General features: G+C 40.7%; 1 protein-coding gene across 1 annotated transcript; it reads right to left on the bottom strand.

Moving 5' to 3' along the window:
- Positions 1 to 4,379: 4,379 nt before the first annotated feature.
- On the bottom strand, positions 4,380 to 16,167 carry LOC112956604 (transmembrane protein 68-like). The gene is made up of 7 exons (XM_026050108.1): positions 16,108 to 16,167; positions 15,417 to 15,773; positions 14,336 to 14,500; positions 12,091 to 12,284; positions 8,921 to 8,981; positions 8,425 to 8,564; positions 4,380 to 6,214 (listed from the first exon to the last, which is right to left on the bottom strand). The coding sequence occupies exons 2-7, from the start codon at positions 15,751 to 15,753 to the stop codon at positions 6,110 to 6,112; spliced, it is 1,002 nt and encodes a 333-aa protein (XP_025905893.1). The 5' UTR covers positions 15,754 to 15,773; positions 16,108 to 16,167; the 3' UTR covers positions 4,380 to 6,109.
- Between the last annotated feature and the right edge of the window lie 1,794 nt (positions 16,168 to 17,961).

The following is a 17,961-nucleotide window of genomic DNA, read 5'->3' as shown; positions in this document are numbered from 1 at the left end:
CTGTAGGGCCGCATGGGGTGGTTGTGACCAAAGTGCAGCACCTGGCACTTGGCCTTGTTGAAGCTCACGCAGTTAGTCTCCACCCATTGATCCAGCCTGTCTGGATCCCCCTGCAGAACCTTCCTACCCTCAAGCAGATCTGCTCTTCCTCCCAGCTTGGTATCATCTGCAAATTTGCTGAGGGTGCACTCAATCCCCTCATCCAGACCATTGATAAAGATATTAAAGAGGACTCCCCCACACACAACACTGATCCCTGGGGAACATTGCTCGTCACCGGTCATCAGTCAGACTTAACTCCGTTCACTATCATTGTCGGGACCTGGCCATCCAGCCAGTTCTTCACCCAGTGAAGAGTCCACCTGCCTAAGGCATGAGCTGCCAGTTTCTCCAGGAAAAAGCAGAGGGAGACGGTGTCAAAGGSCTTACTGAAGTCTAAGCAAACCATGACCACACCACTGGGCAGGTCACCTGGTCATAGAAGGAGATTGGGTTGGTAAGGCAGGAATTGCCTTTCTTGAACCCATGTTGGTTGTGCCTGATCTGATCCCCTGGTTGTCACACACACACACTGTGTGATGGCTCTCAGAATGATCTACTCCATAACTTTCCCTGATACCAAGGTGACAGGCCTGTAGTTCCCCAGATCTTCCATACAACCCTTCTTGTAGATGGGCGTCACATTGAGCAGCCTCCAGTGTCTGGGACCTCCTCTCCTGTTGACCAGGACCGCTGGTGGGTGATGGAGAGCRGCTCAGTGAGCACTTCGCCAGCTCCCTCAGAGCCCTTGGATGGATCCCATCTAGCCCCATAGACTTGTGGATGTCCAAGTGGAATAACAGGCCACTGACTGTTTCCTCCTAGATTATGGGAGGTTTATGCTGCACTCTATTGGTGTCTTCCTATAGGTGCCTTCCAGAGCCGGAGTCACCATCTCTGGCAGTGTTCAAGAAACATGTAGATGAGGCACTTAGAGACATGGTTTAACAGGCATGATGTCAAAGGGCTCTTTTCCAACCATAATGACTCTATTTTTCCAGCTCTAGGGGCCTGGAGGATAACTGATCTGAGTGCTAAAGGCACTGAGAGTGAGGTAAAGAAGGCCTCATCCTCACCCTTGGTGGCAATATTCTCCGTCACATAGGTCCCTATTCAGCCAGGCCCTTCTTCCCTTTGAGCTCAGCTTTTGACACATGGGGACACCTGCTCCTGCACWTTTGAGATTTCCTCCTTGAGAAACGTCCAGCCTACCTGGACCCCTTTGCTCTTCAGGACTGTCTTCTAAGGGACATTCCCAACTAATGTCCTAAACAGTCCAGAAGTCCAGAGGTCCAACATAGCAATTTTGCTGATGCCCCTCTGACTTCACCAAGAATTGAAAACCATCTCATTTCGTAGTCACTGTGCTCAAGTCGGCCTCTGATMACCACATCTCCCCTTCTGTGCCCTTCTCTGTCGGCAAAGAGCAGGTCCAGCAGGGCTCCTCCCCTCGTAGACTTGCATACCAGCTGTGATAGAAGTTACCTTCCATGCACTCCACGAACCTCCTAGATTGTTTCCTCTCTGCTGTGTTGTATTCCCAACAAACGTCTGGTAGGTTGAAGTCCCCCATGAGGACAAGAGCTGCCGATTGTGAGACCTCTGGCAGCTGCCTGTAGAATGCCTCATCCGTCTCTTCATCCTGGTTGGGTGGTCTGTAGCAGACTCCCACCAGGATATCAGCCTTGTTGGCCATTCCCCTYATGCTGACCCATAAACACTCGGCTTTTCCATCACCCACTTGGAGCTCCATGCAATCGAAGCACCCACCCCCTAACACACCTGGCTACCCCAGCTCCTGTTCTTCCCTGCCTTCCCTTTGGAAGAGCCTGTAGCCATCATTGCAGCACTGACTTCCTACTGCCTCCTGCAGCCCCGCAGGTGTTACCAGGATGGGAGTTTTGTTTCTTCCCCCAAAACGATGTTGAGCAATGTGGTCATGACTGTTATTCTTCAGTAGTAACATTGTGATGGGAATCGGGGCCTTTCTCCGCAGTAAATCCAGAGTTGCTGTTCCTGTTCTTATCTATCCTAAAAGCAATTGTTCTATGATATTTAAAAATACAGCCTTGATACAATGCCTGTCCTGGCTTTTACCAGGCATGCAGAGAATAAGTGAGTCTCTCATTGCTCTTTCTGCCCTTGCAGCTTCTACAATTTGTTGTAGTCATTAACACCATTGTGACTGGGGGATGCCAGTATGGTGAGTTTTCTGTAAGCAAAAAAAAAAAAAAAAAAAACCCAAATCTCTTCTGTACAGACTAAGTTCATGCAGTTAAATTATTTACATTTCTTTAACAAATATTGCTATTTCTCCACTAGTGTGACCTTTTGCATTATTCCTATGTAAGTTGTTCCATATTGCTGTGTCCCAATTTGCTACTCTGCCAGTCTTCATCAAAATCTTGTTTCTTGCAGTTCCGTTGCAGGTGCTGTAGCACAGAAATGCACACCTTTGGCTTTGCATTACACCTTAGAGGCACCAGAGAAAGGAGAAAAATTAAGTGGCAATAAAATTTTCCTATCCCTTGGGCCCAAATGTATTCCAGACAGGATTTGTGGAGGCAGACTGATTTATAAAGTCAACATTACTCCAAGTATGCTGGTTGTCAGACTGGAAGATGCTTTTCAGCATTTTGATGAAGTACGTTAGTACATTTTAAAATTTAATTCATTTAAATCAAAATATGTGCTCTTGCAAATGTATTTGCATATACACTTTTAAATCTACCTAGATCTCTCTTTTCAGTGACATATTGGAGATGATGATGTTCAAATATGGGTTAGATGTAGGCTGTATGTAGAGGGAACTGATAGGTTTGTAACAGTCTGATTTCACAGTTTTGTAACAGGTATTTTTTATATTTAACTTGATTTGGGCAACTGAAAGTCAATATGATACACCAATCCCATTCTTCAAAATAAACTGAATGGCTGGATCTGTGATTTTTATAGCATTTAGTCATTTTTTTTTCTTTTTTTTTCTGTGACATACATTGCATGGTACATAAATACTTGTCCTTTAATTCATTCCATATAATGAAACATGCCTATTTTGCCTTAAATCTTCTCAGCCAGGGACCAGAAAAACTTAGGAAGTTGTAGTAGCTGTAACACCAAGTAATTTGATGTCCAGATTTTGAAAGGTTGTTATATTGGTGAATTTTAGAAGGATTTTATTGGGGAGGGTTTGCAGTTTGCACATAAAGTTTGAAGCATTTGTTAGTATATTTCTGACTGTCCTGCAGCCTCAGTTATTATTCCTAGATCTGCTCAGTATGCTAAAAAGAAATCRATATAATATATATTAAGAAAAAAAAGCTTCCCTACTACACCAAGCTATTTCCAGACTGATTTTCCTTTAGCTGCCATACCAGCTAAGCTGGAATTTAACAATTTTCACAATGGCCGTGTTACAAACTGTGTCAACTTTAACTTAAGATCAGCCCATGACAAACTGCATGCAAATTCTTTCATATCTTTGTCTGTTGCGCTTTCTTGACTGGCTATCATTTATATTTATAATAATTTGACTTCTGAGCTGTAGCTATTCAGTTCTGCATTTTGTAATTTTATTGGCAGTTGCTGTCAAATTAACTTACCAGTTGTCAAATTAATTTACCAGTAATATATTCTTCCCTCCATGCAGTAGCTTGTGTTAGAAAAACCTCATGTATGAAAAGCTAAGGAACATGATTTCCTTGTATCATTTATTAGGCAAACTACTATTTGCATTTCCTATTTTTCATTTATTTTTTATTTTTTGATGGAGAGACAAGATAATACATGTTGTAGGAGARCAATTCGATGGATGTGAAAATACAATTCCATTTGTATGGAAACAGACTCTTTTAGGAGAGTATTTATGAAAAATATTTATGAAAAGCAACCAATTTAAATATTAGAATAAAACCTGCCTTATAGTTCATTGAGAACCACTAGAATTTCTAAGTAATGGTTTTGTTCAGTATCTTAAGAATTGGAAAATATTTCTAAGATAGAAGTGAGAGAGATCAACTGATAGAAAAGTTTTACTCCAGTGCATTTCAGACAAACTGCATGAAAATGGTCATTTGGGGATGCTGCTGTAACATGATAGGGTCCAGCAAAAGCCTTAGCTGTGTGGACRAACTGTTAAGCCTGGTTACATGGGAGATTTAGGCTCCGATCCCCACTTGGTAAGATAGTCATTGCTCCTGACCTTTCCTCTGTCCAAGGCTGGGTGCCTGGAGTCTGCTACTTGATCATGCTAATATGCTGGAAAAATAGGAATTTGCGTTCCATGTGATTTTTGTGCTAACAAGGAATACTTTCAGATTCTTTGCTGCTGCTGCTTCATCTGTGTCCATTTTAGTATCTGCAGTCCTTTCTTTTAGTTCCTTCCAGGTCAACCCCAGGCTTTGAATTTAGCTTTAGCTGCTGGGACGCACTGTGTAAGACGGCTCAGTTGGAATTCCTGTTCCTGTCCAGGCACAGTGGTCAGCTGCTTCGTTTGCATTAGCCTGTCATTTCCATGCGTGTTAAGTCTCTGTTGGGAAAAAAAAACTGTCTGCCTGTATACAGTCTTCACTACACCTAGTTAGAGTTAACAGGTTAAAGTTAACTTTAACTTAGTTAAAGTTAACATTTCCAAGTCTTAGGATGGATTTGAGTTGTTTCAGCGCAACTGCCCGTCTTGCTTCCTTCTTCAGATATATGAGAAGTATCTGGGGAGACGCAGCAGCAGAGCAGGAGAGAAGAACGCTTTGATCCAAAGAGGAGAGTTGGTTTTCCAATGACAATGAGCTGCATGATCTTTGATGCTACATCAGTTTTAGAGTTGTCAGTAAAAATGGTAGACGTTAAAATACAGAAAGAAAAAAATATGAGGCACAACAATCACCTTTCTTTGGTTTTGTGGTTAGCGGTTGTGGTTGTTTTTAATTATACAAAGGTCTCCCACTGCCACCAATAACATGATAGAGCTTGTGAGGAATACAGTCTGCCTTGCAGCAAGTTTCAGTATTCTGATAAATGTATTTAGGCTCAGTCCACATGGAGATGGAGGTGCTGCATTTTTAGGCAAACCACCAGTGACTATAAACCTCCGGCTTGCACTACATAAGGAGGCTTCCCCCGGCCAGCTCCCTGGGAGGGTAACTACAGCAAATAGAGTAATTCAGGGATTCTCAGACTAGGGGCAGGTTCCTCTGCTAAATCAGCAGTGTGTGGGGCAGCACCGGCCRGGGTTCTACCAGCCAAGACTCGGAAGTATTTAACATGTATTTGTATAGTGCTGCATTTAACKAAAACCTTTTTTTCCTTTCTCTGAGAGTATAAAATTTTAATTCTTGCCTCAAATGGTAGTTAGAATCTAAATCAGGTATTTCTATCGCTCTGTGACTTATTTGTTCCATCCCCTCATAGTATGGGGGTGGGAWCCCTTACTCCTCTGTATGAAAGGGATAAAGTATCTATGTAGGAGACTTTCCTGTCAGAGCCAAGTCATGGATGCAGAATTTACTTTCCAGGTACTGAACTATTAAGACAAGGAATCTGTATAGGTTTAATGTGAAACTATTTCCATCTGTATATATAAMTTCAGTAAAAAATAAGAGATCTGAGCAACAGTGAACAGCCAAAGTGGACACCTGCCCTTCTCRCGCTGTCTTGTGTCAGCTCTGCCTGGGAGTGCTCAGAGAGGTGCCTGCTCCCCTCGACTCTGGTGGGACAGCACCCAATCTGAGATTCTTTTCAGGAACTACACTGAGAGCAGCTCAAAACTAAAACCACAGAACTTTATTTTTGAGGCCCTCCACTCTATATACATATTTATTGTAGCTACAGGCCAAATACCAGCTACAGGATTTCCTTCTGGCAAGTTTGGCACTTCCATTGCTATTATACATAAGTCCTCTTGTTTAAGGGCCCGCTCAGACTTAATAATGTCTTCAAAGAGACATATATAGGGGAACCTACAAGACATCAATGATTTTCCTCTGATGAATCCACAGAAGCTTGTAAGTGAAACTGGTTAAAAAACAATTCATAGTCATCCCTGCTGTATGGCAATTAAATAACCATGAGCACTCTAATCACTTTTCTTCTTCGCATCAAATCGGTCCAGTAAGGCCTTCCAAATGCTGCCGGGGATTCTTTGGTGCTTGTCTATTAGAGCCTGGACTGCAGTCTTTGTCTGAAAGAGAAAAGAAAGTTGCCCTTTATGTATTTGCTTATGCGACAAACAGGATAAGCACTGACTCTGYGGCAGAGCTTCCAGAGGTGCTGGCAAATGCGTATTTAAGATAGGTGTCAATTCTATTTAAATTAATTGATTTAATTAATAATTTATATTAAAGGAAATATAAAGTTCCTTTTATTTCCTGTTTAAAAAGGAAACAGGACATGGAGTGCAGTTTGGTAAGGGTCATATTAAGACTTGAGCCCAGGTAGTTACTAAGTCAAATTAGCCTTTAATATATTTACACATTAAGTTTGTGAAGGTTTTCAAGAGCAAAAGCTCGACAAACCTCATCCAGTTTCATTATCTGAGCCTACTGTGTCCAAGAAGTTGGACCATGGGCTTCCAGATGTCTCTCCCAACATGAATTTTATAATTATATCACAATTCCTCTATAATTTTATCATATTCAGCATATACATAATAAGAGAACTCAACTACATTGTTACTTTTTAGTCTGCCTGGAAGTCAAATGCAAGTTTCTGAAGAAGATATATTAACTATTCTGCATCTCCACTAGTGATAGAAATGGCTCTTCTAGTTTTCCTAATATATTTAAATTTGAAATAAGGATAGCGAAGTACTACAGTCATCTGTCCCAAAGCAGAGGCAAAATATCACTGGGAACACAAGCAAAAAGTAGCTAAACTTTTCCTGATAGATTAACTTCTTGACTCCTTTCCGAGGCAGGATCAGATAGAGGTCAGCAAGTCTACAGTTCATCTCAAACCTCATTTAAGTTATTTATTTTTTAACTAATACTGGATGCAAGCAAATCTATTTCCACTGAAGTAGACAGCCAAACTCCTGACTTAATAAAGCAAGATAATTCAGTGGCAATTTAAAATTTCAGTTTAGCAAGTATACAAAGCACTGTTCCCCACCAAACTGAATAATTTGGGTAACTATAAGGGCTGTCTTAGTATTAACGTTGCATGCRGCCTCCTGCAGCTGGAGCCCAAAGSCCGCAGCTGGCAGGGACAGTTCTCCTGCARCTGACCAACCCATCCTTCTGGCTCCGCTCTCCGAAGCCCAGAACAATCCGCAGCAACAAAACAAAGCAAAACAACTGCTTCTCGCATCCTTTTCGGGCTGATTTTTAGATCAATGATTCCCAACCCGTATTTTGATCTATCTCTTCCTAAACCGTAATACCATTTTCTGAATAAAGCGATCTTTCATCTTCTATGAAAAAGGATTAAGGGCATTTCCTGCATAGATTAGTATTTTGAAAAATCCCATACCATAGATCTGTAAAAGTTTCAATGCATCTAACCACAATTAATGTCATCAAGCTGTAGGCACTTGCAATATTTTTTGCATTTAGGATGTGATTTTTTTTTTTTGTTTTCCTTTTGACAGTGAGACTGAAGCTCTTTTGGAACTTATCTATGTTTCTAGTGCCCTGTGTTCCCCAGGGAAGATATTTATTATACATGAAGTTTATTTTCCTGTGTACTTCAAACTGAACTGAAACRTAATTTGTATCATTTTGGTTATCAAAGTTATCAAAGAAACCTAAGTTAGTGTTCCAAGAATGCAGTGATCACACATGCTGAAAAGCTAGGGCTGCATCAGTTAGTGCATTAGTACATMCTGGTAGGTATCTGCACATGATATCATCAGGGTGCTCACAGCATCACAGAATGGCTGAGGTTAGAAGGGACCTCTAGAGATCACCTAGTCCAACCCCCTGCTCCAGCAGGGACACCCAGAGCACAGGGCGGCATCCAGGCGGGTTGGGAAGATCTCCAGATAAGGAGACTCCACAGCCTCCCTGGGCAGCCTGTGCCAGGGCTCTGGCACCCTCACAGKGAAGARGTTCTTCCTCACATGCAGATGGAGCTGCCTGTGTTTCAGCTTGTACCCATTGCCCCTTGTCCCGTCATTGGCCACCACTGAGAAGAGTCTGACCCCTTCCTCCCTACATTACCCCTTCAAGTACTTATACATAATCAGATCCCCTCTCAGCCTTCTCCAGAGAAAAGTGTTCAACTGTCCATTATAGCAGCAAGCGAGTTAAAGTGTATTTGTCTTTATCAATCATGCAAAAAAAAAAAGTAGTTAGTTTCAAGTGCACATACAATAGAAGCCAAAGTGCAGTTCAGGGAATTGCAGGGAAATAGCTAATTTGTAGCATAGCATTGCAGGGAAAGCTAACTTACCTTCTCAACTAATTCCTCTGTGGATATATTTGGATCATAAGGAATTGGTTCTCCAATATAAGTGCGAAACTTTACAGGAATCCCTCCGTATGGTGGAGTAAACGGCAGTCGAGTGCTTTCATATAACTGTCTTAAAAATCCTACAAAAGTGAGATCACAGTGACAAGAAACCCAATCTAAACTTGAAGCTGATGGATTTCGAAAGAACCCTTGAAAATGCTGCTCTCATTTAACAGTCAAGAATAAATTGTAAGGTTTAGGTAACTGTCCAGCAAAACAAGGCAGGACAGAATTAAGAGATTACAAAAAGGAGGCTGCAGTAAAGAACCAAATCACAGAGTACACTCTAGTTACACACTGGCTAATAGGAGATGCCTCTGCCCCACAGCAGGCATGTTAAAGAAGCCAGGGAAAGCAAAAGTCTGAAAAGAAAAGTCTTTGAGAGAAAAGTGAAGAAAATATTTCAAACATGTGAAATATATTTTAAAGTTCTTACTTGTTTCTTTAAACATCCTATATGCTTCCCGGACATTTTGAGTATACATTGGAATGATGGGCTATGGGATCAAGAAAAACAAGAGAGTAAAAGTCTTACACTGTGTTGGAATTGGTGTCATAGTGGCAGATATTGCAGATGAGGAAATTCCTTGAATGKAGAAGATAAGAACAGGTTGGTCAGATGACACACACAGTACTTCGTTATCCCTGAAGTGCTGAGGGCTTGGTATATTGTCCTGCAAAGGACGTTTATTTTCTTTTGAACTTACCTTCCAATCTGCACTGGGAGTTGCGGAATTTGGATAACTTACAAACATTCCAACATTCACATTTCCATTTGGGACAAATACCCATGTGAAACGTTTCTCTTAGCCATGACTGGAAAGGGAGACAGGGCCCCACTTGGCACCAGCCAGTAGTTTGCTGACTTTCCTCCCCATCTTAGGTGCCTCTACAGAAATTCAAGTATCAGTTCTGCCTGGGAATCAATAAGCTGTATTTTTTTTCTCTTTTTTTCCCCCTCTGGAAATAAATGCCATTATCAGCAATGTGTTGTTTTCAGTCTTCCCACTTTGAAAGCCCATCCTGCGCTTGAGATCTCTTACMTACAGACTGCACTGAGGAAAGTAGTTTCTCCCGTTCTAATTCATTTCCCAAATGTAAAAAAAGAATTGAGTAAAATAAACTGAATGACAATTAATCATTATTTTTGCCATGGTGAACAATAAGAATTAGATGTTCTCTGTGCAACGATCAAAAAAAATATATAAATGCAAAATTCAAATTGTGAAGATTTGTTAAGCATGAAATCTGCCTTTTTTCTCCCTCAAGATATTTCTTCCCCAAGATTATTTTTATAGCCTCTTGCTGGCTTTTCAGACACAGACTAAGATGTTGATTAAGCCTCACTTCTTCTCCTGTTCCTTCCTAAGTGTAGTGAATATAGTGAATAATAGTGAATATAAATATATATATATGCTACTGATATTATAGCAAAAGCTTGAAAGGAAAATGAATTACTTTAACATCCTCTTGTGTAATGTCAACCAAGTGTCTTCATCATATATAAGCTCAAGAACAGARGTCAAAAGACATCTCTGAGCTCCCACAAGCACTGCTGTTGTCAAGTCAGCATTCGCAAGGCAAGTGACCAGCACTGACAGTGGTTTACACCTTTCACTGCAGATGCAAGTTGTAGGGATTGACTGGAATTCTAAGGAAAATAATTGGGATGTTATGGATTTATTGTAGTATGTCTGACTGAACCATAAAGTGAAACTTTGCAACTTCCCTGCCTCAGTGTAAAATCATGTGTTCTGAATAGGGAGTCATTCAGTTCAGGAGCTCTTACCACAACAGAGAGCAGGAGGGCATTCAGTTGTGGCTTGTATCTCTTCCTCAAAATAAGTTAATGATATAATATTAAGTAATAATGTTTAAAGTATTGATGTTTAGATAATAACCCCTTTGGAAAAAAACAAACAAACAAAAAGTGCTTTGGATAAAGAAAGGCCATTCCGTGTCCTAAATGATTTATGCTGCTGTCCTTCTGGAGGGCAGTCCTGGGGCGGCTAAAGAAAAGAAAGAACCAATTCCCTTCATTATTGGAACTAAAGCAAGAGAATTCTGCAATGTGTGTTTGGTTCATGGAAGGGGGGCTGCACTGCAGGGTGGATACATTCAAAAGAAAGCTCTGCTCCTCTTCTCTTGCCTCTAACTAGACCCTGAGTATTAGCAAAACATACATTAGTTGCTTCATTACAAAATCAGCTCTGTTAAGTTCAGATGGTTCTACTGCCAGTTTTCAGGCACCCAGTGAGGCTGTTYTGACCAGATTTGAAAAGGATGCAGCAAAAACGAACAGGAGAAATCACTCGAGTTTGTGAACACATGTAATCCAGTTACTACTATGGGACTAACCTTAGTGAGAAACAGTGCATGTGGTTAATGCTGTCCTCCTTACTGGTGAAGTTTGGGTGAAGTTGGGTTCCTACAGTTAAACAGCACTTTTTTCTTTTTTTTTTAAGCACCTTTTTCTGTCTATTTCTAATTACAGATTTCCAGAGAAATATTGAAATYTTCCTGAATGCCCAAATTCAGTGGTGCCTACGAGCTTGTTACAGCGATGCCTACAGCTCGTTATCAGACCTCCTGATCATAAGGAGACAGMCACCTGCAAGGGTGAGCTCAAGAAAGAGAAGCAGCGTGGAGCAGGACGCCCTGTAACGCGGGGCAGCGCTCGGGCTGGCAGGTGCCGAAGGAGACAGTCCCCGCTGGGCCCTCCAGCCCAACAGTCCTACGTAGCGCCCGCTTCAGCAGGCAGGGTAACCTAAATCRCTGCAGGGAAGCTTGAAAGGCAAACAGGGAAATTAAATAATGAAAAATCATTCGAGTGGCATAACAAGCATTCATGTTATTATGTTTTAATACAGAAAAGAAAAAGTAGTAAGGGACTTCAAAATGCATATCAAATTTGCCTGGGTTTATTCTGTTCAGACTCTCATATTTTCCTATTAGTGGTGGTGCACAAGCCCTCACAGTACTTTAAGTATTAGGACTAGCAGCGCTCTCCTTTGAGAGAAAAGGAAGGTAAAAGGGAGCAAAATGWACATGAAGAGCAAAGGTAAGAACAAAATCCTGCTCTGGCACAGAGCAAAGGGGGAAGAAGGAAAAATAAGGATAGTGCATTAAAAATCTATAAGCAAATGACTAGATGTGTAGAAGGGAAAAATCACAGGAATAGAGTCATAGTCTAGTAGGATGAGGAAAAAAAAAAATCAAATGGAATCAAATGTTACAGCAATATTGACAAGAAGGACCAAGGCATAAATTTGTGAAATGTAGTCAAGACAAGAAAGTAAATGTCTGCATGACAGTAGTGTTGTTTTGTTTTAAGATAGGAGGCATCAGGCAGAGACTCATCCAAGACAGAGCTGTAGAGAGGGATGCTCTGCAGTGGCCAAGCTAGAAGCTCTACACGTTCACAACCCCCCTGCTGCCTGCACATTGCTAGGCTTGAGGAAGGTAGGAGAAGAGAAATAGATTTACTCTCAAACCTTGACAAACTTCTCTCTGAAAGTTTTCCCAGTAAACTCACCTAAACTGCATTCTATAATGAAACATGCACGCAATAAAGCATAAGCTGGGATGGTAATGTGAACTACTCACCACTTTTGCATCTATAGCCACCTGAGCGAAACCCTTTCGGTTCCCCCACATGAGCTGGTAGCTTTCGTCGCTGAAGAGTGCTTCTCTAACCCCRCCAGGTGAGATGGACACCAGATGCCCCTTCCTCAGCGCGCTGAGACACTCCTCCCTGGTGCCTGGCATAATACCAGACACTGCCAATAACAGCTTAATTCCTGTAATAAATAAGTAGCAAATACATGGTTAGGTAACACTAAATCATAGTGCTTCCATGTAACAAGATTACTGCTTAATGAAAAGCTAATGGCTGCATAATTGAAATAAGGCAAACTTCTATGAAGTCAATAAAACACAGAGCAAATAAAACACAAACAGAGCAAATAATGGCAACGTGGTGAATGTGGAGCAATATTTTGGGGCAAGCACTATKAACATGAACTTAGTAAGAGCATCTCCCCAAGTCAATCCAAATGGATGCTTTTTTTTTTGTATACGATTTATTTGCCATAAATATCAAAACACCAGCCATGCTATGGACACTACTGCCTCATATCTGGAAATCTGACAATTAACCTCTACTCCTCCCTCCTGTCTTTTAAATATTTTTTAACAAAAAAAGTACAATAAATATTATTAAAAAAAAACTGCCTGTAAAGTGTGGATTTTTAGCGCTCTTTTAAAATGTAATGTTTAATGTTTTATGCAGAGTTCTATGCAGTTAAATTACAAACTACTTCAGATTGTTAAKCTTGGCAGTTCTACGACTCTTAAGATGCAGAATTAACAGGGCAGTTTCAGTACCAGCGGAACTGGATGAATCTCCTTCACTTCTTTCAATAATTGTGGTTTCTCCAAAAGACAGATTTTAAAGCACAGACAGCAGCATTTCATTATATTATGTTCACATTTTAAATCTAGAAATTCTAACTTTCAGCTTCAGAAAACAAGGTTTTCCYTAGTCTTCCAATTCCCTGTATTCAACTGCATTGCTTGAGAAGTAGCTATTTATAATAATAACCATAAAACAACTACACGCTGTCAAAAGGGATGTCTAGCACTGCATTTTTTACAAGAGTTAGCAACAGAAACTCTGGAAGACAGTGTGGAAAAAAAAAGAATTTTGTATTTGCATCTAATGTGACCCAGTGCCTCTTACTGGATTATTTTTTCTACCAAAGATAACACTTTGACTTTGTCTAATCCCTTTATGAACTCACTTTTATTTCTCATCTAGCTATGAAAGCCATAGAGTTATTAAGCGAAATTTTTTTTGCTTTAAAATTTTTGCTTTTTAAGAATTACAATGTATCACACAGAATTACTATAAAGGAGAGTTAACACTTCTTATTCACCTCTTCCTTTAATTTTATGTCCTTCTATCATGCAAGAATTCAGTGCTACTTAGTCTCCTCAAAGGAAGCCATTCCAGGCCTCTGGTCATCCTTGTTGCCTGTTTTTTTTTGGGTGTCGGGGGGCATCTTTTCTACTTTGTGGCTTTTTTTTGAGAAGAAACCAGAACTTCATGCACTACTCGAGGTGTGGACCGTATGTATATTGAGTAGCATAATGCACAATGGTATTTTCTGTTTTCTCACTTCCTGATATTTCTATTATGCCTATTATGTTATGTTATGCTTTTAGTATTCTCTTACATGTTGACACCGTATTTCCCACCTTCTATTCCTCTAGAACAAACATGATTCAAATAGCATGTGATGTAAAACCAATAGTATGTCAATTCTACAGTTCAGTTATTTTATAACCCTTTAGGAACAAATAGATTCATTCTACTAATACGCTGCAAATACATTTATAATTTAAATCTCTGCTACTCATTATTCAATATGAATACCTCTACTTTATCCCTTGAGAGAAGAAATCTCTGGTTCAAAATTCTGCTAAACTTTAGTTTACTTTGGGGTTCCAGCTGCAAACCAGAATCTCTTGATTTTCTTCCCTTTCATGTCTTTCTAGAAGTGCCGTAATATGGCTTCACATTAATTTCCTYGAGTTTATGTTTTCTTTGTCTTCCTTGTTTAGACCTTCTTTTTTCAGAAAAATTTATTTTTAAATAGCTTGCTCCATATTATCATCACCCTTAAAACAGGTGGCATACCTATATTAAGGCATTTACCTGCCTGTCCTATCTTTTTGCTTAAAAACTCTCTTCAGATTGCAGTGGTTTTTAATTTCAGTGAAATCAGCAATAGGCAGATAGGCAGAACGAACTCAGAGGGCTCCCCCTCACAGGGGAACATGTTCTTACCTGGCAAACGGAAGACAAAATGGTCGGCTACGGACATACAGAGTCTTTTTTTCCAGAGAAAGAGCCTAGATAAAAARTAAAGGTGGTCTATAGGAATGGCTCCATGGTAATACACAAGAATGCCTGCGCCTTCTGGTAGGTTTTCCACACCATGAAGTTCGTAACCTGCATGGGATATAAAGCAAAGCAGCTGCTATCCTTTACGGAACGTCTTTCAGCCAGAGGTGCAAGAGCCTCAAGAGTAACAGCCAAGAGCCTAAGAGTAACGGCCTAGTAAGCCTAGTAGCCTTGGGAAAGGGATGGCATGGGAGCAGGCAGCCCCAGGAAGCGCCGGAGAAGGCTTCCTGCTGTAGGAGGCTCAAAGATGAAGGGAAAAAGGCTGTGAAGAAGGGTGGCAACACAGAACAACGCTTAATTCTTCATCATTAGGGAAGCGGAATTAAGTCCTGCTTATAGGCTGCCCACATCTGTGGGAAGAGTGGGTACGTGGCTCGGGGCTGCGGATTTTCCCAGGTGGCAGGGTGTGTTGAGGTGTCTGCAGTGAATGATCAGATAACTTTTAAATTCTGCCACGGCATGAATTTGAATACAGTATCTAATTATTTCTTTTCCATACAGCCTTTAAAGTTATCTTAAGCTGTCATAACACAAAATAGTTTTCTCCAACTACAAATACTCTAATTATACTTCCAGTTAGTTGGTTAGGTTTTTTTTTCATTCGATTGTTCATTTAGGTGGGTTATGAGGAGCTACTAAAATATAAAAGGAAATCCTAAGTCTCCCCTGCAGTTAAGTAACTACAATTAAYGTGAACACTGAAGTCCACTGTGAAACCATGAAGAGAAGTGCATCTTCCTACTGACTTTCAGAAATTTACCCTATATAATTTCATTTATTTCCTTCGTTCTTTTTCTTCTAGATTGCAAWCACCTTTTAGAGCAAAACCTTATGCGTTCTATGCCACATGAAATACAATATATATCACTTCTCTGCATGCATTTGGGAGAAATCTAAAATTAAAACTTGGCAACACTTACTATCCACTGTAAGCCAAGCTTTCAAATTATCAAGCCATACTCACCATGCCATACTCTTGCACATATATCCCAGAAGCTTGCCAAAGTTTTCCGTGCATTATCCCAAACATCACTCAAGGGATCTGCTTTTACCTCACTGTTCCTCTGATATATTAAAAGCAAAATATTAGCAAGGTAAATGAAAAATACGATTGTTAAAGGAACTATAAAAAAAAACAGTATTGCACTCATCATCAGTGCAAAAATGACTACATGAAAAAAGTACTTCTCCAGGTACTCCACACCAGTCCATTCTTCCAGCATGTAAGCAAACCAGCTTAGGTAGGTCATAGGTATCTGTCCTGAAGCACAGAATTCTGTTCTACCTATCATGTCCTGCATGAAAGAGAACAAAAACAAGTCTATTGTCTGTGATCACAGAAGTTACTTAATTTAGAAAAAAATCTTCACACTGTAAATATACCTAATGATACCTAATGGCATTTTTGGTATAGCAGAGTCAAAAATTTTATTCCTCTCCGTCATACTAAGGTTGCTATTGCAATTGCTATCCACTATTGCCTATGAGGGTCAATTAGATTATTTTAAGTATTTATGGATCTATTTTTCCAAGCAAGACAATAGAGATCCAGAAAATAAGTAATAGAGTCCAAAAGATGGTTTTAGGCTAGACTTTTTGAGAATTCCAGAGGAATCCATGCTAAACAGAACATATTTACTACCAAAACTACTTACCGTCACCATTTTTTCCTGTATAAATCTGCCTTACTTGTTTAGGGCATCAACAGAATAGAAGTAATAAATATTTTCAGCAGAGTTAACCACAAACACWGATTCCAAAGGCCCTGGCTGTGGTGGAGCTCTCCCGAGAGTTCCGACCAGCTTCCTTGCTCCCCTCGATTTGGTAGCGAGCAGCAAGTACAAGCAAGGAAGGAACCAAAGCGTGARCAGCTGAGCTCGACAGGCACACGGCAAAATCCTGAGGAGCGGCTGCTCCATCCAAAGCGCTAGAGGTGCCTGGAACAGCATTTCCAGCCACCTCTGGCGGCAGGGAAGCTGCAAACACCCTCTTCTCAGGGCCTTTCCAGGCCTAAGGAAGGGAAATTAGGCTCTCTGGGCCTACTGATAGTTCTGCCACATATGAAGCGACTTTGTCTGCTCCTGTACTTGACTCTAGCTGCTTCACAGCAAGCAACGGTGTCTCTAGAATTGCAGTAGGATTCCACTGTCTCTTGCTTATTTTAAGATTATTAAGCACATTAACCAGCGATTTAAACACGGCACTCGTACACACTAAGCCCTCACTGAATACAGCTTCAGTTGGCTCACTCGGGTCACTGCTTGTTTAACGACTACATTTTTCTGGTCTAACTCCAGAGCAAGTATAGACAAGAAACAAATCACAACTGCCACAGTGCCAAGAATTTTAAGTACGGCAAGTCCAAACAGATTTTTCTGACTTTATGTCTTCAGCTGAGTGTATTTGACAAAGACAAACAAACCTATTATTAACTAGCAACTCCAATTCCTGTCTTTATTTTTCTTTCTTAAAACCCTGGATGTAAAACTGGAAGTGATTTGATATAAAGGACAGCTCCAATACCACAGAATACTGTCTTGGCTTTCAAAGGCACAGGATCCTGTGCAACGGGATGGCTTCCAATTCACAGTAACCAAATAAAAGAGCTGGAAGGTTATTAAACTAAAAGTGTAAAAGGAAGCAATCATATTAAATCAAATTCAGCGGGTATAAATAAAGGAAACCAATGCAGCAAGGAGATTATGAGAATTAATATATTGTTTATGCACTGATTACAGGTGTTGGACTAAGAATCAGGAAGAGCTACAATTTCTCACTGAAAGAGCATAAGGGAAACAAAAAAGAACAGTCTGTATCATTAGAAATTAAAGTCTCTGCTTAAAAGGTGCTTAAAAAGGCCGTAACTGACGGTGTGGCACTGCTGCCTACTTAAGCAGTGATTAAATGCTCCAAGTTACTGATAAGAGTGAGCTCTACAAATCCTGCCTGTTGTGAGCTTGCTTCTGCTGACAGGCCCCAGGAGGGCGATGCCTCCGGCTGCCTCCGGCTACCGAATCCCGAACCCATGAGAGGCAACTGGCGAGGCCGCCGTGTTGGGAGCAGGACGGGAGCGGGGCCTGGGCTGTCAGGCAGCCTCGGAGCACCCGCGGCAGCCRGCAGCAAGACGGAGGCTCTCTTCAAATTACAGATAAGTTTTCCGCACGCTTGATAAATGTACCCACAATAAGGTAAATATTTTCAACTATGTGATGAGGGAATTAATGGCAGTATATTGATCCATGACTGGAACCTGTTAATCAAGAGATCGTATAGTCTATCAACATTTAAAGATTAACATGTCCTGATATCTTTTACTTATCATTTGTTAAAAAGCCATTTGAAATTCCCACTGCCCCGCTGACATTCATTTTTAATAACTCCTGAAACACTGAGGGAAATCACAAAACCTGACAGAAATGTGGTGTTATTCCAAAGTCCCCAAATGCAGGTAACGCTGCAGATCTCAGCAGACAGGTAAATCACCAGCAAGAAAACTGAAAACCTGGTAT

This window comes from Nothoprocta perdicaria, unplaced genomic scaffold (genome assembly GCF_003342845.1).
Source record: "Nothoprocta perdicaria isolate Ctin4 unplaced genomic scaffold, notPer1 scaffold_65, whole genome shotgun sequence".
Lineage (NCBI taxonomy): Eukaryota > Metazoa > Chordata > Aves > Tinamiformes > Tinamidae > Nothoprocta > Nothoprocta perdicaria.
Note: the sequence above shows the minus strand (reverse complement) of the source record. Positions and strands in the feature narration are given on the sequence as shown.